At 40.5% G+C, this 24,498-nt stretch overlaps 1 protein-coding gene across 2 annotated transcripts in view; it reads right to left on the bottom strand.

Annotated features, from left to right (window-relative positions):
* ate1 (arginyltransferase 1) overlaps positions 1 to 24,498 on the bottom strand; it is a 77,534-nt gene that overhangs the window by 41,252 nt on the left and 11,784 nt on the right. The window contains exons 7-9 of one of the 2 annotated variants that reach the window (XM_079559780.1): positions 17,896 to 18,024; positions 8,887 to 8,919; positions 245 to 426 (exon numbers count right to left, since the gene is read on the bottom strand). In XM_079559780.1, coding sequence (XP_079415906.1) covers positions 245 to 426; positions 8,887 to 8,919; positions 17,896 to 18,024 — 344 coding nt within the window. Of the gene's footprint in view, positions 1 to 244; positions 427 to 8,886; positions 8,920 to 17,895; positions 18,025 to 20,783; positions 20,913 to 24,498 lie in introns of both variants that reach the window. The other variant, XM_079559779.1, reaches the window with a different exon arrangement.

Genomic DNA, 24,498 nt, shown 5'->3' with positions numbered 1-24,498 from the left:
TTAAACATTTTAAACACCTATGATCAAATCCAGAAAATACAGGTCGGAGCGCTGCAGCAGTAGAATAAGAAACGACCCAAGTGAACAGGATTATTCAAAACTGTGGAAATGAAGTGAAATACTACTCCAGACACTGTATGTTTTGTCAGCAATGTTTTCAGGTACCAAACAGGATATTCTTGATAATTTAAACCTCCATCACTATTCATGTTAGATATAATGGTATAATTTTTAAGTCACCCACCTGAGAGCAGAGTAGGAGCCCAGAGACAACGCGGCGAAGTCTGGGTCATAGTACAGGTAAACAGAGGACACACAGGAGGGCAGGATGTCTATCACTCCCACTGCTACGATTCGCCCGTCCAGCCAGTACTGCTGATGGAAGGAGCCGTAGCCCACCTCCGGTCCTTCGTCTGAATACTCGGCCTGGAGAGACAAGAACAGCGGCTAAGAAACAGTTTGAATCAGAGAAAGGTAAAAAAAAAAGTCTTTGTCACAAGAAACAACTGCCGTATGACCTCGAGAATGCATGATCTCGTCTGATGTCAGAAGCTGAGCAGATTTGGGCCAAGTACCAGGATGGGACACCGTGTGAAGATTAGCAGGGGCCATAAGGTCTCACCGGTGCGTCATTAGGTACGACACTTCGCCCACTGGCTTCCAATGTGTGTGTGTGTGTGTGCGCACTGGTGTATGATTGAGATAGTGTTGCGAGACAAAATGTGGGAAAACTGATTCAGATTAGCCTTACTTGCATGTGTTCATCAACATCAGGGTTTATGCATGGAGCATTAAGGTAAATATGTTTTTCGATTCCCAAATACGAGATGCTTTTTTTTGTACATTTGTGGAATTAAACATAAAGCAATCATCAAACGGAGGAATGAGGGAAAATGTTGATCAACAATGGGATACAGTGATTTTGAGCAAAACTTTGAGGAAATCTGACAATATATTTAAATAATTTCAGTAAAACCTGTGTAATGTTTGTAACTTGTATAAACATTGACTTTAAAGAAGTCAAGCAATGACATTATTATCGAAAATACTTGCATTTAATGCCAGCTGGAATCTAATTCTACGGTGTTTTAATTAATTTTGTCTCAACAATATGGCTGCGGAAACCCTGAACATGCACTGTCCTAATCAAAGAAATAAAAACACTGTGAATATGTTTTTACAGTTCTGTATCCAAAATTCATCTTCTCCAAGTGTGAGTGGTACAAAAAGCTTCTAAATTATGATAGACTTTTCCGATTGTTAACTCTGATATTATATGAACATTATCTAATCTATAAGTACACTTACAATAATAATAGAAAAGAATATGTCTGTGTCTGTATATGGAGCAAAACGGTTCCTCGTGAAAAACCTAATAGCACAACTTGGTCCATTGCCTCCTGGAGACAGAGACACAAATGTGAGGAACATTGGTCACTTCTCAGTTCAATAGTAGCGCTCTTGTGGATCGAGGATATAAAATCTATGAATCACAGAGGAGTGAAAAGGCTGTTTTTATGAGAGACCGTTTGACTCGGTGGAGCAGATCTGCCACACCTGTATGATTATGGACTGTAATATGCCGTTTCTTCCCCTGCCAGGCCCCACGCATTATGTGTGAGCGGGGCTGTACAGTAGCCTCACTTTCTGTCCGCTAATGGCTCCCAAATGTGGGGAGAGAGCAGAGGCGGGACGGGGGTAAGGGGGGCTGGAGACGGAGGGGACTGACCACAGAAACACTCCGGGAGAGGGATTTTTAATAAAGAGCCCGGCATGAGCACAAGACATTTTAGCGTGCGGCGGTGGTGGAGGGACGCCAAGTTTTCTCCTATACACTGCAAAACCAGACACATTCACGCAACCTATAGGCACTATTTATAGTTATTATAGTCACCATTTGAAACCATTTGTAGCATATAAATATCAAACTAATGAAGGTTATTTTCTTTTTAACAATTTTTAACATACTATTACTCTGCAGTTAACGTTCCACAAAGAGTTGACTCATTTTGGTAAACAGCTGAAACCGTATGGAAAATACTTCAGCTGTAAATCTGTTACATATTACAATAGATAATTAGACAAAATAAAAAAAAATGAGCAATGACTAAACTAACTAAACTAACATGAAGCATAATTTGCAATACAGTGTGAGCAGGTAGTAAAAATTGAAGCAAAAGGGACATGAAATTTAAATTTTGCAGAATGAACTTTGAAAATTGTCTGTCGATCTGAACTCTTGAAACTTAAAGAAATACATCCTCGATAACCAGCTGTGTCAACATCTGCCCAGCTGAATTGTTCATGTAATATTGTAGCAGAAGTTTTTCAGTATTTTGTGTACATTAAAGGCTGTGATGGTTTGTTTCAGGAAAGCATCGAATACATTTTAAAAGGTTAATGATAAGCTAATGCTAATGCAGGTATTTGTAATGGTACAAAGCATCTTTTCTTGAAGATAACTGTATTTTGTACATGGTCTCTGTAAAAAAAAAACACATAAACTAAACTAAACTAAACTACAATGGTATGTGCATGTACAGTACTACTAATGATCCTTGGACTTCCTCAGCTAGTACTCAGTGTCTACTGCGGCAAGGTTATTATGGTTAAGGTGCCTTTATTGTCATTATACAACTGCAAATGTTTGTATTGTATTTGTATTATTCTGGACCTTTGTGAGACCCAAATTAGTCCTGATTTGATCTTGATCTGGCCTTGATGGTCCACAAAATGTATGAGGTGGTAAATTTTGGGATGATTTTGAAGGATTTTGGTTTTACAGTATAGGTCTGCTCTCTCCATGTGGAACCTCAGAGTTTGAGCCTGAGCCCATACCCCATTTATAAAACCGTTAAGGGCTTGACACACATTTCATTTTGCGTCGGGATCCGCATGCTGGGTTTTTTCAATCAACCCACAAGACGGGCTTTTATCAGGGGCTTAAGCAGGAGGGGTTAAGGTTAAAAGTCACATTAAGCCCAGGTATTGGCCTATGTTTGCGTCTGTCTGAATGAGTAACAGGATCGGAGTGTTCATCTGGATCAGGTTAGCACGCACAGACGCTGCTAGTTATCACAACACTGGGGGAGCGAGCAGGCTAAAACGCTGCGCCACTGAGGGTCACTCTGAATGAATGAAACCTGGCCAAACATCAACAAGACACACACTCTCCGCGCCGCTACATAAATATCAAGCCTTTACGCTGTCCCCAGAAGTGGCGACAATATTATGAGGGAGTCTGAGGGGGTGTACAGATATTGCCTTTCAATGTGTCTTTTGTTACAAATGCTGCAAGGCTAACTTTATATAGGTCTTCAAGAAGGAGTATGTTCCAATAGACTGAAACAAAAAATGCTCAGAATTTTGTTTCGTAATGTTGTGTACTGAATAGGTTCTGGATAGATCCAAATTAGAAACATCAGCAGTTGTTGTGGGTTTGACTCCCTGCTCTTCAAACCGTACTGTACTGTCCTATTAAAGGGATATTTCAAGATTTTTGCCATTGGGCCTAATTTCCTAGTTATCGTAGTTGTTGATTTCTGGAGATTTTTTTTATTTTTTTCAATTCATGCAGTCCTTATATTTGAAGAGTTTAGTGGTGCTAGGCTAGTGCTAGGCTAGCGCATGTCTATGGTAACTAGTAGCCTAAAAACAATCTGACCCAAGCACAGTGCACCTGAGGCAAATCACTTATAAGTTATAACACCAGACTACTGATATAAATGTCTGTGTTGACTGAATAATTGTTTAAATATAACCATTTTGCATTTAAAAGAACTTAAATCTGAGCAGCATCTGCTTCCTGGTTGTAAGCTACGCAGTGGCGGAGTGATTTGCTAGGTTGCCGGATCTACAGTAGTTTTTTTTACCTGTGGCCGGCATTGCTACACGTGGAATTCACAAAGGAGCTTTCTACAAATCAGATATGGCAACATCTGGAGGACTACCCGATGATTTTGAAGACATTTTCAAAGCAGGCTACTAGTTACCATGCGCTAGCCTAGCACTAGCCTAGCACCACTAAACTCTTCAAATATAAGGACTGCATGAATTAAAAATATATCTTCAGAAATCAACAACACTCTGGATAACTAGGAAATGAGGCCCTATGTAAAAAATCCTGAAATAAGTAAAGCCTTTAGAGCAAAAAATCCTTAAAAAAAAAATCACATGATACAAGCTTGAAATTAGCATCACTAACAGGTACAAAGTGGTCATGAACAGAGGCATCTGCGGGCTCTGATGTGTGACAGACCCCACATCTGCAGCACTTAGAGACTCATGGTTCTACTCCGGGACCTGTCCACAGTGAAAGCCCCACAGCCTGTTATTTCTCCCCCCAAAACACTGCGGGGTTTGTCAGCGGCCCCTCTGCGCCATTTAAAAGCTATGAGTGTGGGCTTTTACCTTTGTCAAAGAAGGCATGAATGATTCTTTTTTCTTCTTTCTACATATTTGAAGTAAATTGCGCAGGTTGGAGTGGAGGCAGGGGAATTCGACAGCGGCTCCAGATTGTATATTTGGAACTTCATGCCGTTTAAAAGACAAATCTTGTGTGACTGACCCGGGCCTCACCTCAGCGGACGGCCTAATGGTTGTGTCCTTGCCACTGTGACAACAATCTAAACAGTTTTGGGGGAACATTTTAAACCACCCAGTGCTTCCCCCTGCACTCGCAAATCGCTCACATATGGCGCTGCACTCAGCACGACATCACAGCAGCGCCTTATCTACTGTGAAAATAGGTAAAGGCTGTTCTGTTAGTTTGTTTTATCCGCAATACAGCGCCCGTACTGTGAAGACCTGTCACGCAGCGAGTTTCCTGCAAAGCTTTCAAGTTGGTACAGAGAGAGTATATTTTCTCAATGTGTCAGTCATTTCACTTGCCACTCACAAGCTGGAAAAAATCGGAAATCTAAAGCCGAAGAAAGCCCCACTGAGATTCAGAATTTCTTTTACAGGGGAGTCCCAGAAAAATGGATTGCCAATTGTAGTTAATAGGTTACAAACATTAGAAATCAAATTCACATTAATCTGTTTAATTGCTGCATTAGACTTAGAAAAAGGTCAACATATGAATTATGGTCAGAAAATGTATAATGGCTATTACAGGACCTCAATCTGGTGAACATCTACAGTAATTTATTTCCCCAAACAAGTAATGCCAATAGCGTACAGATTATAGCCCTATCCCACATAACATGAATGGATGCTTTAGTGTGTGCAGTAATTACAACTAAGTGATTTAACATCTGAAGGAATATTATGTTCCTATGGATGTTCGTATCTTGTAATAATTATAAGAAATAAATAGAAAACTGATTAATAGTTGTATATATAGTTTGATATTTTGGTCAATTGTTAAGCCACGGAGGAGGGACCGTATCTGAAGAAAATCTCGAGGATGGTTGAGTGTTTGTGGTGTGGCCAAGGGTCTGGGATCATAAAAAACGCAGTGACTAATTGGCCAACACCCTGTTAATGAGTGTTTGCCCTTTGGTGAGACACATACGGAGGCCATAAAGAGAGTAAATAGAAGCAGGATGGGTGCATGAACTTGGTCCAGTCCATAAAACACACATGCACAAAGTAATGAAGTACATTTACTCTGTAACATGAACTCAAGTAACTGGCACCTCTGAATAGTAGTTTATTATCTCCTAATATACATTTATTTACCTGTTTCGAGATTGCATCTTTCTGATTAAAGGGATTTCTGTAATAGGGCCTCATTTCCTAGTTATCCAGAGCGTTGTTGATTTCTGGAGATATATATGTATTTTTTTTAATTCATGCAGTCCTTATATTTGAAGAGTTGGTGCTAGGCTAGTGCTAGGCTAGTGCATGTCTATGGTAACTAGTAGCCTGCATTAAAAACAGTCTGACCCAAGCACAGTGCACCTGAGGCAAATCACTTTCAACACCAGCCTACAGATATAAATGTCTGTGTTGACTGAATCATTTTTGAAATATAACCATTTTGCATTTAAAATAACTTATATTTGAGCAGCATCAGCTTCCTGGCTGTAAGCTAAGCAGCGGCGGAGTGATCTGCTAGGTTACCGGATCTACAGTAGCTTATTTACCTGCAACCTCACCTCGAATTCACAAAGGAGCTTTCAACAACTCGCATATGGCAACGTTTGGAGGACTACCTGATGATTTTGAAGAGGTTTTCAATGCAGGCTACTAGTTCCAATAGACATGCGCTAGCCAAGCACTAGCCTAGCACCACTAAACTCTTCAAATATAAGGACTGCATGAATTAAAAATATATATATCTCCAAAAATCAACAACACTCTGGATCACTATGAAATGAGGCCCTATGTAAAAAATTCTGAAATATCCCTTCAAATACATTTTGGGCATTTTTCCCGTAAGTTTTATCCAATGCTTTATTTTAAACAGGGATATTGGGGGAGGGTATTTCTTACTTTATTTTCATAAAATCAAATGTTTAAATTTTGTACTAGATGCAATTTTTTAATTACTTCTATGTTTAGACTGTCTGAATACATTACTTTTAGACCTTCTGTCCAATAGCGAAAGCCATTAGACACCTGCGAAAGCCTTAACATGCTAAAAAGTCCAAATGGAGATCCTAATCGTGTCTGTCTTTGTGTGTGTGAACGCATGAACGAGGCAGGGAATTGGTGGAAGATGATGCTAATTGCATCCGGCTTTCGGCACGAACCCTCCGCAATTTCAACGGAACAGCTCCCCAAACAAACAATGAGACGAGCTGGCCGTCGAATTTGGAATCGCGCTGTTTACATACATTAGGACAAATAGGGCTTTACATGAGAGATGAGGAGCCACACATTACGCAGGTCCATGTGGTGAGTGTCTGTGTATTTTAATGGCACGCTGATGGAAGACAGATGCACACTACACGCAGATGCAGCCAGAAAAGCATAATAATAATGATAAATTTGAGGGAACCGAAGAGGAAATGGAAGCAGGAGGGAAAATGGGCCCAACGAGCAAGACCGATATTGGTTAAAGGCAAGTTCTCAAACACGGATGTTGGCGGGAGAAGAGGTCTGGATTTTTTCCACGTTTAGTCCTGGTTTTCTCCTGATGTACTACTAGTTTAGTTTACCTGTGGTTCACATGGTTTAGTCACTGTCAGTAATAAACATTTAATTCCTAATTAAATAGAATAAACCTGGCTTAGTCTTGACATTGGTACATTTAAGTCAAATATTTCCTTAAGTGGTGTGAAAATGTAAGAATCACCGTTTTCAATGTTCTCCTGTTAATGTGCGAAAGCAAACCAGTGCTCTCTCCAAGTGCCTGGCCGCCAGCTTTGACGAGGTGATAAAAGCTGGTTTCCTATAAACACTAATGATATTCATTAGAGAAGACCGGAGGGTCCAGGAAAAGGTCCCACACAGTGACCGCGCTGCTGCATCTCTGTTCTTTGTGTTTTTTTCCAATGCCATTCCTATTAAAATGGCCGTGAAGTTATTTGTTTTGCGTCCGAATGAAGACGTAGCGGTGACTGAGCCTTGGCCCCTCAGCATCTCATCGCAGAAACACAGAAGCTTAAAACCATGAATCCTTTAAGACTCCCATTGTACTTGAAGGTGCAGAGAAACAATGTGTTTTTTTGCAGGCGGTACTAGCTGAATTTTAACAAGGGTAACCGGGTTTGGGAAGGGCAGTGCAAAGTAATGCTGCCAAGGCTATTTCCAGTAAATCTAAGAAACCTTACTGCATGAAATTGTATATTTTATGGTACAAGATCATATCCATATAAAACCTAATATTGCATGTGAGAGACAGATTTCTGACAGACATGACCAAAAAAGATCCTCGCTGTAATACACTCCATCCATAAAACGCTTTTGTTTCTCTACTCATCCTTTTGGCCTCCTCCTCACATGAACTTGGCCTCACTTACCACTTTCGACTTGAGCATATGTACATTCTGCAGCGTGGCTTTATGCTTCATTGTACAGTATTAACTAGAGCTACAGGAACCATCTGCTGGGTCCCGGAGTGGTGCCCGCAGAGCCGCCTAATCAGCCTTTAATTTGTAGCACACCACCCAAAGTGAGGAGCCGTATGTCCCGCTCATGTCAAGGCCAGAGGAAAGTCAACACGCCACAGCGCAATCTGGACGCCACATTTCACTGCTCCCCTCCAACACGCTCACTTTTCATAAGCAGCTAATTTAAAACTCGACGTGAAAAAACAGGACTCACCACACTGATAAAAGGCAATCTGCAGGGTTTAGAAGAGAACAAGGCATTCCCGGTGTTTCCCTTAAATGACTTTTCGGTTTTGGGCGCCATTTTGCAGACTGTATTTTATTTTTAGCAATAATAACATATATGAAAGTTGGAAATATGGACTGACTTAGTAGTATTCAAATGAAATATTTGCCTTTCACACAGACACATTTAAGGGATAGAGCCGTGTTGTATCTACAGTGCCTTGTTTTTGCCAAGAACTCATTCAAAAAGTGTAGAGTTTATGCAAATTGGTGCAAATTCTACTTGAAAAAGCACTCAATGAGAACAAGCTTAAAAAGACAAACGCCTTTTAGATGACTGTTATGTTAAGAGTATTGCCGAAGCGGATATTTCACGCTATTATTACAGATGACCAGTGTACCATGGGTGCTACCCCACCACATTTTTCGCACCACTGGAATATACATTCATCTTCTTTTGTGTGCGACTGACAACACTTAGGAACAATGTGAGTGTGTTCAGCAGGAAAGGCAGATTTACTTTCCTTTATTCCATCAATGACAGTAATTATGGCAGGAAGACCCTTTCTGGACTGGGGCATGTCATTACAGGCAACACCCATGGCTGAAAAGAGACTTTAAAAGGTTTTATTAGACTGTCAACAGGATATACTGTACATACCTCTAGCGGTGAATCACATAGAAATCTCCGGAACTGTGGAAAGAGAAGAGAGAAAAACAGTTAGCTCTCCGGGTCACCAACTTCTGTGAAAAGGCACAAATGAAAACCATACACGCCTCTGTAGCTGTCCAATTTAGTCTAACCCTCCTCCTTTTTTCTCCTTACTCAGGTGTCGCATGTCGGCCGCTGCCCCTCACTGACAAAAGGGGCACGAAAAGGAAGAGCGGTATTTACACAAGCGAAAACACTCAGGCCATCAAGTCTGGAGGAGGCTTACAGTCCAGGGAGGCCGCAGTGACGGCTCAAATAAGCAAGTGTTGTCAACGTTAAAATAGCTTTACGTCCAAAACGCGCTAGAAAAAACGCACAGCAGATTTCAATTAACTTTATGTCTGTGGAAATACGCGTTTTTTTTCTCCTTCGTGCTTTTGCTTTTACGGCTATGGTTTGAGCGAGCAGTGTATTTTGAAGGATTAAAGGCCAAAATGCTGCGTGCCTCTATGTTTAGGGCCAAAATCTTTTCATAATGGGAACCAGGGAGGCCACAGTAAAACGCGATGATGGACAGCTTTTTGGTTTACTCACTCCGGGTCTAAGAGAGGCACGAACCCTGCAACACAATCTGAATTTATGTTTCTCCAGGAATGCTCTGAGCCGAGACGCTTTCGCTCATTGTTGGTGGAAATGATTCAACGTGCGGCGAGTGTTGTGCAAGCCTCGTAAACACAGGAAGCAGAGAGTCCAAGAGAGACAAAGTGATGTAAACTGACATCAACATCTTTCAACTCTGAGACACGGGCATCATGCTTGATCAGCACCAACATGCAACCACTGGTTTTATGGGGGTTCACGGTATCTCCCTTTGTTCCACTGATATTGCCCAAATACATGATACAATGTAAACGCTGCATAGGAAATTTACAGGTGGTGTTTTAGGTGATGTGTTGTTGTGTGAGTGCGCATGGAGAGGCCATATGCATAGAATTCTTGCAAAATCTCTGCAAATTCACCATAGCTTTAACTTCACGAGTGTGGCGTCTATGGACAGAGTAAATAGCACAAAGTAGCATTCATTCTCTAAACAAGCATTATTTACTTCCTTTGTAGCAACACCTGCCAGTCTCGGAGTCCTACTGACAATACTCCGTACTCAGTAAGTGAGGAATCTCTGTTTTTACTGTTGACGCAGCAGCACCGCCTCACTCAGTGCGGAACATCTGTCTTCCCCCTGCTTATTATTAACTAGATGATCTAATGGTTGCGGGAAATCTCTACAATCACCACCAACGCTGTTTATTTGGCAATGTGTGTGTTCACTGGAAAACAGTTAGTAACAGCAACTACTATGAAAAATGCAGTGATTTTTACTACGGCTGTGACAAAATATTGTATTGTAGCGAAATACTTTCAATACTTGTGTTTGGAGGCATTTTCATTATGCACATCACTTTGTCATTTTGTGATCATGCACTTTTCAATCTTAGCACTGGGCAGCATGGTAGCGCAGTGGTTAGAGCTCTTGCTTCAAAGCTAGAAGGTCGGGCGTTCGATTCCCACCTGGACGGGCCCTTTCTGTGTGGAGTTTGCATGCTCTCCCCATGTCTGCGTAAGGTTTCCACTGGGTAGTCCGGATTTCAATACCACTAAAAAACATGTACAATAGGCCAGGATAATGATGTGTGTGTGTGTGTGTGAGTGTAATGTGGTGGTCAGAGGAAACTGAACATCACAGAGTATGGAGTGAATGCAAAATGGTAAAGCGCTTTGTGACTATGTCTGTGAAAGGCACCATATAAATGAAGTTCTTCTTCTACTTCAATAAATGTCTTATGGTTTATAAACTTTGGACACATGACTGTTCTCTTTTGACACATTTCTTTAAGATAAACATATTACTTATCTTAATAACTTACTGTATCGCGATTTTACACAAGGGAGATTTTGAAAGGGAGAAGCTGTACTGGTAATCTTAACGCTCTGTCAGATATTATTACCTTCACCTAAAAACATATAATATATATTATTATATATTTTTCCCCACTTGCATTGCATGGTTAACTTGTTAGTCTGTTGTTAAAGGTGCATTATGGAACTTTTTATGTGCGTAATTTACCTTTTTGTGACCCGATGGCTGTATGAGTGGTCAGCATGGCCCCTTTTCCATCACAGTGGCCTCTACAACGCTCCAGGACCAATGTTTTTCTAGGTTTTCTGGTGAGTGGTTCCGTCAGCAATGAAAACCTTTAGAAACTCTAAAACCGTTGGATGCTGGAGAATCATAGAGGCCACATTATTATAATTTAAAGTTGCCACGTTAACCACTGGGTCACTAAAAGGTCAAATAAATAAAAATGTTTTCACATAAAAAGTTCCATAATGCACCTTTAAGACATGCAAAGCGCATTTATTACAGAAAAAGATAATAAAATGTCTAAATAGGACCAAGGCGATTCTACATTCAGACCTAATTTTAAGCCTCCTGAGCACCAAAAGGCCCGCATACCAAGCAAACATGTCCCAGCTTCTATAAAAGATCACTTTACACCTCGCGGTAGTAAACAAGAAGCAGTCCTTTGTTTAAACAATTGCTTTCATTTGTACGTATTTGCACGATTGAAACAGTTTCCATGACATCACAGTTGCTACATCTGTTTTGTCGACAATGATCTTTGCTCATGCGAAAAAATGCTTATCGGGTTCCCCACCTGTGAAACCCGGCCAGTAAAGTGTAATTTTCCACTGCAGCTCCACAGCGACTACTGCTCAGCGAGTGCACAAATTACCAACAGCAAAAACTCATAATGGCCGGCGCAGAGCTTAGGGGCTCTAATAAAGGCTTCACACAAAAACAAATGCCCTGCCAAATAGAGACACAAACCGTATGAATTTGCACATGTGTGACAATGGCTACTGAAGGAAATGATGAAGTAAATACAGTTGATTCATTACGATTTATTATATTTATTGACATTTAATCTCACTAAAAAAGACACCTTTATCATCACCAAATCATCCAGATAAAAAACAGCATATTCCCCTCACACAATCATCAACCTTCATCCGGAATTTACTGAAAATATCCTGGATTACGGCATTGGGATTTGTGTGGAACTTTCCAGGAGAATCATTAAACTGGTAAAACCCAACTCACGGCAGCCTCCATTACTAAAATACTGACAGTAATCTAAATCTATACTTTAAACAGTCACAATGATTTCCTTTCCGCCTTTACGGTCCCTTGAGAAAAGCATACTCTATAACCACTCTCAAACGCTTTGTGTCAAGTCTGCTCAGCCATTAGAGGTTCCTCTGCTGGAGTCTGGCAGCGCTGTCCCATCTCCGCACATCGACAAACAACAGAGGCGGCCCGAGCTGACACAAGCAAAAACTATGACATCGCTCACAACGCAAAATGTACAACCACTTTTACCAATAGGAAGCCACTGCATCAAACCGTGAAGTGATCGAGCACCGTCTCTCCTGCACACGGAGTCCATCGCTGCAACTCTCCCTTTCTTAGTAAACACACATCTGTAAACATTTACGAGCACACACACAACACACGTAGACACATCTGTCTAATTACCACTTATAGACTTTTGGCCATTGAGCTTTTACGAGCAGAAATTGGGCAATTTATTTGAGGGACGAGGTGTCTATTTAGTCCCCTACATTAAAAACCTATTAAACTCAGTCAGGCATTTTTTCCACACCACACAATGTGCTCACTGTGTCATTGTTTGTTTAAAGGCATATATGCAATGTTCACGGACCACGGTCCAGAACTTTCGAGGGAAGGGCATAATACAACCGTATGGACGTTTTTGAAAGAAAATCTACAAATGTTGACTCTACTTGTCATTTGGAAGTGACCGGAACAGATCTGGAACATTAATATTGTAGTTGAAAATTATTTCTATTGACCAACATGAAGCATATAAATTCTGTCATCACTTTTGGACCTTTATTTAAAGTGCTTGTACCTAGTTAATTTGTGTTGATAGTAGGAACGTTGAGCTTTGTGACAGTTTGTGCTTCATCTGGGCTGGCAGAAATATTAGACTAACTAGAATAGTTACCTTAAAGGGACTATACAGAGTTTAAAAATGTCAAAATTATGTATTTTCCTCCCCCTACATGTCCTAACGTGTAGAATGAGCCCAGACCTGTTCACCACAATTGCTTCTAAAATCCTGCACTGTCACTCAAAAAGGTGTTAATTCGGGTCCGAAGTGCCGTCACGCACCAGCTTAATATAGAAGGTGCAGTTACACGTATGACCTGAGGTGGCAGTAGTGAGTATAAAATGGCTAACTAGCATCAAGCCCCTTTAATAGAATTCGCAGCTGCCCACCACCTCCAAATTTAACTTTACTCTCTTTAGAAAGCCATAATGTCACATAAATGCAACCTATTAGTTAAGAAAGAATCCCCTTAACGGCGACAATCCCAGCATGCAGCAGACCTACATGATGTAGACCTCTCCAAAGGCAAATGCCCCATCTTGCAATGGAGGGTACAAATAATTGCACAGTAAGAGCTTGTTCTCTTTAGGCAAAAATGCTGTGCTATCAATTCATGCACACTTTTGCATAATAAAGCAACGGTACATGTTTTACCGATTAAACATATCGATACATTTTTAAAGGCCCTGTACCCGTTTTTTTGTTTGGGAAGTACAGCAAAGTGAAGTCTAGACATAGCTTAATACAGTATAGCCACAAAGTTCAAGTATCCATAGCCATGACGTTGCACAGGCCAGCCCACTTCACCACCTTTCCAACCATTTCCCCCAAGTGCAATTGTTGAGATTGTGGCCATCAGGGAAGAGTAAATAGCGATTAAGTTGAATTTGTTTTCCCCAAAATGAACGCCACATGTGCAGGAACTCTGCGTCATGCCTCGGCACAACAGTTAAGCCCGCTAAGTGTGAGTGAATGCATGTGTGTTATGTGTGTGTACAAATAGCTGCATGTATATAGCATACATGGGCCCCTTTAACGCACTCTGGAAAACAAGAGCGGAAATGATCGCAATAATAGCTGGCAGAGGTCCAGTAATGCCATGAACAGGAAATGCATACATCCCTAAACAAACAAAGCTAATTCACTCTGGGGGCAACACACAGTCGGATGATAAGAACAATTTAGCCAAGGTCAACTCACACACACAATCTCTATTAGTGGTTGGCTCGGGGCCAGGCTGACTGTATCCACATACTAAGTAGTATGTTCAATAAATAGTTGAAGTTGAAATTGGAGTTTGCTGTAGCTGCTTCTCCTCTTACATTCTGCTTATTCATTATGCTTAGTACAAATGTGAGGAGCATGTGGTAGTCTATGCAGATTTAGGGCTACCATTCAAAAAACATATTTCATAATGCAGGACAAGCAACCTGTACTTGAATAGGGAAAAGACCAGCTTATTCAGTTTGTGTCTCTGGGTCCCACTCTTTGAGAAGAGCTCTTTAGGTTAAGGTTAAGGTGCTTTATTGGTCATCATACAACAACTGTACAACGAAATTTGTCCTCTACATTTGACCCATCCTTCAACACTGCTGGGACAACCCGTAAGGAGCAGTGGGCGACGGCAGTACCACGCCCGGTGATCCATCTCCAGATGTGGAGCCAGGCTGATGGTCAGAATCACCTGGCTGGGAGGATTCACCTTAATGACCAACATTTTATTTTCATGGTCATGCTTTTTTTGTCCATACACATGAATTATAACGCCAGACCCAACAATGCTATTAAATTAATGCAATGTATTTATCCTCAGAATATTTTGTACCATAAGGCATAAATCTGTCTGCATGTGGCAGGTTCCAAAGAAGAGGTCTTTGGATCCTTGGACCAAACAAGGCCGAGATGGAACAAAAGATCATGAACTTGTAATGGGCTGAATTAAAGTGGAAACAAAAATACTACTATTAAAGACTTGGCCTTTTTAATTTATAAGTATCATTATGGGAAACCCTCTTGAAAATGACATTCATATCCAATTAAATTGTATCTCAAAGTGAATGATTTGGCCAAATATTGGGCTTTTCTGCTTTTCTACCCTTTATGTGGCTACATATAAAAGACTCCATATGAAAATGCTAAGTAAGACAAATATTCTGTAATTTTTGTCTTAATAAGGAAAAGGAAAAGTCTCGTCGTTTTTATTTAAACTTACCTAATTGGTTACTTGCATGTATTACTGCCATCAACTAAATTGCATCTAAACACCCATGTAAGCAGTAAGTATTGTTGATGCCAAACAGTGGGGGCATATTTCTGGGAACAGTTAAAGTAAATTGTGGTTCATTGCAGACTATTGAGCTGTCAAAATGAGTCAAGGTAAATGGAATACAATAAAACCTAATGAGTTTGAGGGGGGACGGTAGGAGTTGATCTTGGAGACTAAAGTGAAAGGCACTGGTGACAGTATTAGGGCCGCACCATTTTGGGAAACGATTGTATTGCTATTTCTCTGATATTTATTGCAAATGTGATCGGAGAATGATCTACTGTGCACATTTTAGACATGTTGAGGAGCAAAGCATGAACTGAAGACACCAGGGATACATCTGGCAGCACCTGTGCCCGTACTGCATTTAGCGAAGGCAGGTGCTGGTACAGGTACAGGTACTGCCTTCGCTAATTGCAACTATTCAAATAGCGATTTCAATCCGATTGCAATCATTTTACAGCACTATAGCATACTCCAATAAAATGAATGTACTGTATATGAGGCATAGATCACACTTATAAAAGTTGGATATAGTTTTGCTTTGCCAAATACTTTACAATGAAGCGAACAATAAATGGGAAAGACGTTAGGAGCAATTAGCCCAATCGTAAATCAACGTATGCCAATCAGATATCTGGAAACTCCCAAAAAACTCAACCTGGCTACCCAACAGAGGCTTTATTGTACATTTAAATCATTTATAGAAGTTATTTTTCTTGCCAGTGAACCCGTTCGATGTCAAAGTTGTAAAAACCTGCAGCTCACAAACTCTCCATCCCCATTAACAGAGATGGTGTTATGGAAGTAGGAAAGAATCTGCCCCAGTCTGCCCGATCTGACAGCTTTTATTATTTATTAATTACCTGACTTTTTACAAGCTGGAGAATTTAGTAATTTAGCGAGGCTTGCTTGGCAGGAGCGAGGAAGGGTGCGTGGAGGAGGTTGTTTTTTCCAGCCCTGGGGGACAAAAGGCTCTCTCAGGTTAGTGGGAACTCTCTGCATCCTTCCTGACTAGACTCTATCCACTTGTGTTTATTTTTAGGTAAGCCATAGGTGTACGAGGATGGTTTAATTGTTTGTAAACAGCACAGGTGAGTTCAATTTATTCTTTTTTATAATACAGGAGGGGGGGGGGGGGGTCTCAAGAAGATTTCAATGTTAAATTAAAAACGTGTTTTATTTAGGACACGACTGAAAACACTCCCGTGCAGGACAAGTCTTTTCCTTGGTCTCCCAAAAGCATTCAAAGTCATTAAATTAATATAGCCAAAATCAAGGCTTTGAATGTAATTAAAAAGCATTAAATTAGATTCAAACTTTGGCATTATATCTAAATTTATTGGAAAATTATGACATTGCTCAACAAATAATAAATATTAACTGTATAAGTTCATTGAAAATTCCAAAATGATGGTCTAAAACATATTCAGTCGCACTTTTAGTTGAAATTTACCAATTGCTTTGTCCAGTTTTCTTTCCTGTTTGTTGAAATGTTTGCAAATCTTAAGAAATGCACAGATATTTTTCTGCTTTACGGCATTAAAGCAGTACTAAGTAACTTGTTTACCTTAATAAATCCTTTTCGTAGTCCCTCTGGGGGTAATACAAGTGTCAATGAGATGATGATTGGGGGGTCTTCTCATCTCCCCCCGGTGTCTCTGGCTAGAAAACTACCCTTGCAACTTTGCTTGCTCCGGGTTGGAGGCGCAATACACATAAATGAAATCACGAAGAAGAAGCTAACAGGCTAACGGGCCAAGCTAACTGCGGGCTAGTGCCACTTAAACAGTATTTACAGCCAAGTTTGAGTGGAAAAAATGATCTTCATTGTGTAATTTGGATGTGCAATATGCCTCTCTCCCTTTGTCTTTTCTGTCAGCGTAGTATTAACTCTCACAGACAATTAATTAGTAAAAAAAATGCAACATGCTATGACACCTGCAGTGGCGCTTATGGCCTCTAGGGGTATGAGCTACTTAGTACTGCTTTAAAAATGCCATTGAAAAGCATTAAATGTGACTTGATACTGCCTCTACAAACCCTGCCCTACATTTGCCCGAAACACAGACTCATTCTATATGTGTACTGTCAAAGTGTTATTTAAATAATCCAAAATGACCTGATCGGTATCGAGTTACTGAAACTTCTCAAGGGATTGTTGTTGACTAAGACGCCTGTTTCCTAAACTCTAGATCTGCAGTATTACAAAATGCACATTTTACACATTACAGGCATTGCACAAATGCATATTAGGTAACGCACGTATGGCTTGAGGGCCATAGCTCTTTAGCATTCCTGCCACATCTGTTTATGCTCAACACAGCAGTCAACATACGGAGGTGAACAGTTCCATTACATTCCAAACCTGGTAAATTGAATGTTTTTAATTTGCTTTCATACGAATAAAATCAAAAAGGTGGGCGTGAATGATGCTGCTTTTAAATAATTAACGTCCTGAATTTTTGCATATTCGATCACTGCACCCCCACATTATGTTTGTTATTAACATTCATAATTGCACTCTACTTGGCTTGATACCTATGACAAATTAATACGTTTTGCTTAAATGGGCTGAAAAACCTTGAAGCGTGTTGCTTTCAATTTACCAAAGGCTCAGAATCCATTTTTTATAGAAGCTTTCAATAACAAAAATGTGTACCCCATAAAATAGTGAAAAGCCGCAGTGGTCTCCCAGAGTAAACAGCTGAAGCGAGTGGTCTGTGAAGCGGTGCCCGGCAGTAAGAACTATATGTGCAGAATAAAAGCATGCCGTACCTCGCTCTCACTGCACTCGTCTGGCTCATCGCCGTGAATGGTCATCTGGTAGCGCGTGTACAGAGCGGTCGACTGCTCATAGGTCGCACTGAACTGAGGGTCCTCATAGTTCACCGGCACTAGCCTCACCTTCAGGCACCAGGGGGAAACACAGGTGGAGGAGGCTCATCAATGAAGTCGACTACAAGTGCTTTCAACCGAGGCTGCACAATACGGGAGAGCAATAATCATTTCCAAATTGTGACCGGATTCCAATTTTGATGCCTCCAAAATATCCTTGTTTAGTACAGGTGAGATTTTATACATTCATTTACAGTAGTTTTTTTTTTATTATTATAGTATGAACTACAGCCAAGAGGGACAAGGATAAAACTATTAAATTCTGAACTAAATCCAGGAAGAAATCATTTTTTCTAACTTTGTCAAAACTAGATTTCAATATTGCAATCATTTCTATCAAATATTGTGCAGCCCTTGCTAGTTTAATAGGAAACCAGCGTGAGAAGGAAATTGGGAAAAGAACATCGAAAATTGCGGGCAAAACAGTGTTATACAAGTGACTTGGCATCACTGGGTTCACCTCAGTCTCCCAGTCCTCGAGGCGAGCGGGCTGGTTTGAATTTGACACACCTGAGCCCATAACTGTATCCGATTGTTGCTCAGAAGGGAAACATTGACTTAATCTTCCCCAAGATATAAACATGGATGCAAGTAAACATTCGATGAGTTCAAGGAGACTGAGAGGACATGCAGATAATACGGGGAGTGGTTTCCTGGAGGTGAGGCTAGTGCACTGCCCAGCATTTACCGGAGACTTCTGCTGAGGATCCCATATGTACAATAATGGCTAAAAAATGCATTAAAGTAATTTCTATTAAGACATAAAGGTCAGAAAAATACAGCATAATAGGTACTTTTTGCTGCTGCTGTTGTTTTGCTTTTATCTTAATGAGCACTGGTATACTTAGCAACTCCAAAAAGTCCATAAAAAGTTTTTCCACCATATGAAGACCTATATGGTACGCTGTCATGGTTATTACTATTTGCTTTAACAGTTTCTTTCATTGTGTTTGACGTCACTTGCCACGGCCAGTTTGCAACACAAGAACAACTCCGACCAGCTCAGCAACAATTACCGACACCGAACACGCTGACACAATGACATCAAAAGTACTTTAAACGTGCCCCAAATTTCCACAGCTTTCCTTGTCAGACATCACAGTACAGTGTGACAGGGAGCGCAGACGGGAGGGGGGGGGGGGATTGAAGCAGAGGCGTGGAGAAGGTCAAGGTTATCCAGCTGACGAAGTGCCCCCCACCAAAGCAAAAAGAAACGTCGCCTCTGGCCAACTCACACACCTGGAGAAACACTGGCGTATGGAAACCGTTTCAGTCCATTTCCGCAGCCTTTGAGCCCGGGCTCTTTTACGTACGCGGCCTCCCTAATGTGACACTCCATTCGCAGGTTTTAATTCAGACGGACATTTTGACTCCGATTCCCCCACAATTTCACAAATGTCTACTGTAGATTTTAACATGAAGAAGGGAAGAGTCGGGTTTCTTCGCCACACAAGAAAGTGTATCATGTTGGCCCTATACGCTGTAATTTTCTTTTTTTTTTGCAAGAAGCAGTTATTTGTCGATCTTGGCTAGAGCTGGGTACCGTTAAATGCTACCAGTCTGGTATCGGAAAAACAGTTTAGGCACTACTGGTATTGAAGAAAAAAAATATATATATTATATCTTTAGTTGGTCCAGGGACAACATTAAAGGGACTGCCTCTAAAATCCTGCACTGTCACTCAAAAAGCTGTTACTTCGGGTCCAAAGTGCCGTCATGCACGAGCTTAAAATAGAAGCTGCAGTTACGCATATGACCAGAGGTGGCAGTAGAGAGTATAAAATTACCAACTTACATCCAGTCCTTTTAAAGGAAGTGACTTGGTTGTTTCAGCTCAAATAAAGTTTTTTTTCCCCCCATTTTTGACATGGGGAATTTTTTTTCCTATTTTTTTCCCATTTTATCATATTCTTTTGCCCAATGTTTGCCCCACTTTCCCTATTTTTAGCCCCAATTTTTTCTTGTTTTCCAAATTTTTCCCCCTAATTTTTCTTACTAATATTTTCCATATCTCCCCCCATTTTCCCCCCAATTTATTCAAAATTTCCCCCTGGTTTTGCCCCATTTTTATTGCACAATTTCCCCCCATTTTTCCCCATATTATTCTCAATTTTTCCACACATTTCTTGACATTGGAAATTAACCTGATATTGTAAAACTGCAGATCTTCCACACATTATTGTTCTGTTTTCTGGTTCTAGATGAGAAATATTTTAGTAAAGGTATTGGAAAAAGTATCATTCAAGTATCATTAAAGTACTGGTATCAGAAAAACGGTACCCAGCCCTAAACTTGGCTAACTTGTCGTTTGTCATTGCTGAGTCTAAGCATATTCAATAATAATAACACACTAAACTACGCTAAACCAAAGTTGCATTGAAGGCTACTTTACTGCACTACAAACAAAGCCTATATACCATATCTGAAATATTTTCAGTCTTCAATTGACGAGGGCAGAACCCACATGTTTCCTCCCAATTATCTTAATCATTCAAACAACTGCGAGATACAACTCTTGAACAACTACAGAGGCATGAGAAGGTGCTATAGGTAAAGGTTTGAAGTGACTGTCCCCTGGTTACACAAATGAAAGGATTCTTCATAAATCAGCTTAACAGACTAAGTTTCACGATTTTGAAGGCAGATCGTAACCCTTTCAACACTACTTAAGGTGCCCGACAGGTCCAAAATAAATACCCCGCCCCTCCCTCCCTCCCTCCTTATAGGCACGGCTGGGGCAGGCTGACCTACGCCCCTCGCCCTCTGACCTGGCTCTCGGACGGTTTTTCGGGAGGGTCCTTGTGAATGGCCATCTGGTAGAGTTTGTACACCTGGTAGGAGGCGTCGAAGGAGGCTTTGAACTGCGGGCTGGGGGGATTGGAGCGCACTAGCCTCACCTTCGAAGAGAACACGGTCACAAAAAGGGTTAGCACAAGTGCAAACAGCGAGAGAAGAGAAAGAAAATGTCACTGAAAGGAGAAAGAAAGAGAGGGACATGACACACCTAACAAGGGGGAGAAAAGCTGGTTTACAAAACATTTTTCATACATTGCCCGGCAAGAAAAGTCAGTTTAAGATGCATTGTGTAACACCTGGTGATGAGTAGTGGTCATTTTCTTATATAGATTTCTGGGGCCTTTAGCAACTTTGCAGTTAAGTTGGTATACCCCAGTCGAAAGATACACGCATGCAGTGTAAGCAGCCAAGTTTGAATGACCTACACTGGGTTAATGAGAATGTCAGAGTAGTCCTGGGCCAAAGAAACAGCCGAGAAACTATTCTATACAGAGAAAATCAGCCTGGTACCGCACCATATAAATCTTTTCAGACCAATCTTAGTATAGGGGCGGGCTGGAAAGATCATAGAAATCATAGAAAAGCCTTTAGCTATCTGTTCCTACAAATGCATACATTTTGTTTAGTTTGGCTTCCTGTTTGACGTGAGCGTTATACAAATGAATTGAAAATCAAGTATGTCAAGGTATGGCTTGTAAGTTTCATAGCGTTTATAGATTTTATGAGGTTTAGAGGCCATTGGATGTGGATCTGATTATGTGATTATATTTGACCCAGTGGCCGTATGAGTGGTCAGCATGGCGCCTTTACTTTCGATCACGACGGTCTCTACATCGCTCCAGGATCAATTGTTTTCTAGGTTTTCTGATGAGAGGTTCCGCCAGCAATGAAAACCTTCCAAACAATTGCATAACGCACCTTTAAGTAAAATCTCTAAAGGTCTGTACATGAATAAATGATTTCTAACTAGGCTTTGATATGGGTTGCTAACAGCTGAAATCATCATTTAGAATTTGCGATGTGATGGCTAAAGGCTAAGGACTATAGAAAAAACACATTGAACAGCCTCTCCTTTTTATTTTAATGGTAAAGATGCAGCAAATACAGTTTCAGTAGTTACGAAAGTAAACCATTGAAAAGTCCAGCTGCAGCGGATCGTCCTTTAATGTTGAAGGACAAGACCACAACAACTAAAAGCATGCGACTGAATTTGGAAGTGATCTACAGCTGTGTCAAGGTTCTGAGGAAAATGAAACGCTTGAAATCAAAGAACTAACAGACTGAATTTCTCTGCATAGAAAGCATAAAGTCAGGCAGCTTTTACACAATGCACCTTTACAATTTTCAGGCGGATTTGTTTTGAAAAATGTGTTTAATCCCACTCAAATCAATAGATGTTTGTAATGGAAGCAAACCAAAGCACTTACGAGGCAGGTTACTCTCAAAGGAACAATAATCATTAGCCTATTGATCACTTTGTACAGTTTTAGACAAGAGCCCTTTGCCAGAACTTCACCTTGTTTGTGGGGGGAAAAAAGTGTTTTTGTTTTATTTTCACATTGATCAAAGTTTATACATTCATACATTCAGTTTTTTTGTTGCAAATTTGAATTCACTATTTCTTTTTTGGTGTTCCCTGATTTTCTTCTTAACTTAGTGATGAAATTTGCAACTTTTTTTCTCGCTTCACCTGTAGGATTATGATGTGAAACAATGGAGTTTTAATATCATTTGGGAATGTTAACGACTTGGACTCCACAGAGGTGTCAAACGGGGCGAACAGTAGTCGGTGTTCAGCCAAGCGAGCCCACACATTTCAATATCTAACAGAAACGGAGCCAGAGATAGAGAAACCGCTGGAAAGAGAAACTGGCCGCGTTGTTATTGTCACAAAAAACTCAACTCATTTCAACTTCAACTTCCTACGGCCCAAATTTAATTAGCCATCTCAACGCTTGGGAGCTTTTGTTGGCCACAAGCGTGTGCTCTAAAATTGCCTGGCTTTTAAACTATCGAGATGAGAACTTGACGTTTATTTGAGTTGGACATGCGTAAGTTTAATTCTACAAACACTCGGCATAAAAATCCTTCAAGGAGTGAGACAGACGATATACTAATAATGAAGGGAAGGTTCTATTTAATATAATCGCTAGATATAATTTGAAAGTCTGCATTTTTATCAATCACTAAGGGATCATTTTGAGTTGGAAAATATGCAGAAACGTCAAAACAATTTAAGGAAACTGGTTGAATACCTCCAATATTTAATTACAAGAATGTTCTTTGAAAAACATACAATACCTGTGGCTTTTCTCTGAGCTTTGACAGCAAAGTGCACGTTCTAATAAAATCTTACAGCCATTCAGAATAAAAAATTGTACAACTGCTGTATAATAGAAGTGGCGGTTCTGATGAGAAAGCGGTGCCTGAGACTGTAATGGGGCAGTTGTGCCACACTTCCCCGAGGGGCCCAAAGAGCTCCAAATCATGCTCTTACACTGACCCCTGGTGGTGACTCTGTAAACTACATTCACAACAGCTTTCCTGAAAAACTACTCCCATGTTTCACTTTCCAATGTCATTTCTACTTCTTTGCACGACAATATTGTGTGACTAATAGTCAGCGACCACACAGTTTAATCTATATATCTATATAGATCTAATAATGATTTTTGCATAGTCGAGACTGTTTAAACATCATTATAAAAATGTGTGCACTGATCCATCTGGTTCTCAACTGATAGATCAGAGCCCAAAAGTGGGTCTTTGCAAAATGGTTGTAGATCTATAGTTTTTGATATAGCCATAAGATTCTTGATTTCTCTGAGGAAATGTACTGTATTAATTCGACACAATCTAGTTTAACTCAAGCTACAAACTACAAAATATGTTTATTAAAATTAATGTTCTTTTTGGGCAACATTTTCTCATGATACGCTGAATTATTGAAATGGTGCTAATCAACTTCAACAAGTCATAAGTTAGACTGGCGACTCGCAACATGGCAACACAGACTGAAGACCTGGTGGAGTCATTTCTTCTTTTATGTAAATAGTGAAAGTTTTATAAGAGCCACAAATGCAGTGTGGTCTGCTTAGTTGTCCTTTCTGAACCGCTAAATGAAAACTGCATTTGTCAAACGTATCATTACACTCTATGTGCAAAGTAACAAGTAAGTCAGCTATAATTTACCCACTTTATTTGATCGGTATGTCCATAAGCTATCATTTTTGATTGAATCTAATTGAAGGCTGAGCAATCTGTGCAGGACAGAGTGCTTATTTGGAGTAGGTACACAAACACAATCTCAAGTGCCTGGATTATCCTTGTATCTGTTTCAAATCTCTGCCCAGACCAACACTGACATTACTTCACCGACCTCAACATGTGGTTTTTTGCCAAAGGTCTTTATACTTTGCCAGAGTATGTGCCAAACGGTCCTGGGACACTGGCGGAGTGGTTCGCTGTGGTTTGAATGTCATCATTGGGGGAAACTCGAGTCGATTTGTGTGGTGCGCCTGTCATTTGGAGGATTTTAAACCGGGATGTAGCGGTTTTTCCATTCGGCTCTGGCCTGATCTCCCGCTCTCCACTTCCATAAACACATGGTGAAGTCACTGGGGCAAAGGACTCAAAACTGCACAGGGCACATTTGCAGTTTAACAGAATCCAAAGCTACAGCATATC

The sequence above is a fragment of the Gobius niger genome (assembly GCF_951799975.1).
Source record: "Gobius niger genome assembly, chromosome: 7".
NCBI classification, from domain to species: Eukaryota; Metazoa; Chordata; class Actinopteri; order Gobiiformes; family Gobiidae; genus Gobius; species Gobius niger.
Note: the sequence above shows the minus strand (reverse complement) of the source record. Positions and strands in the feature narration are given on the sequence as shown.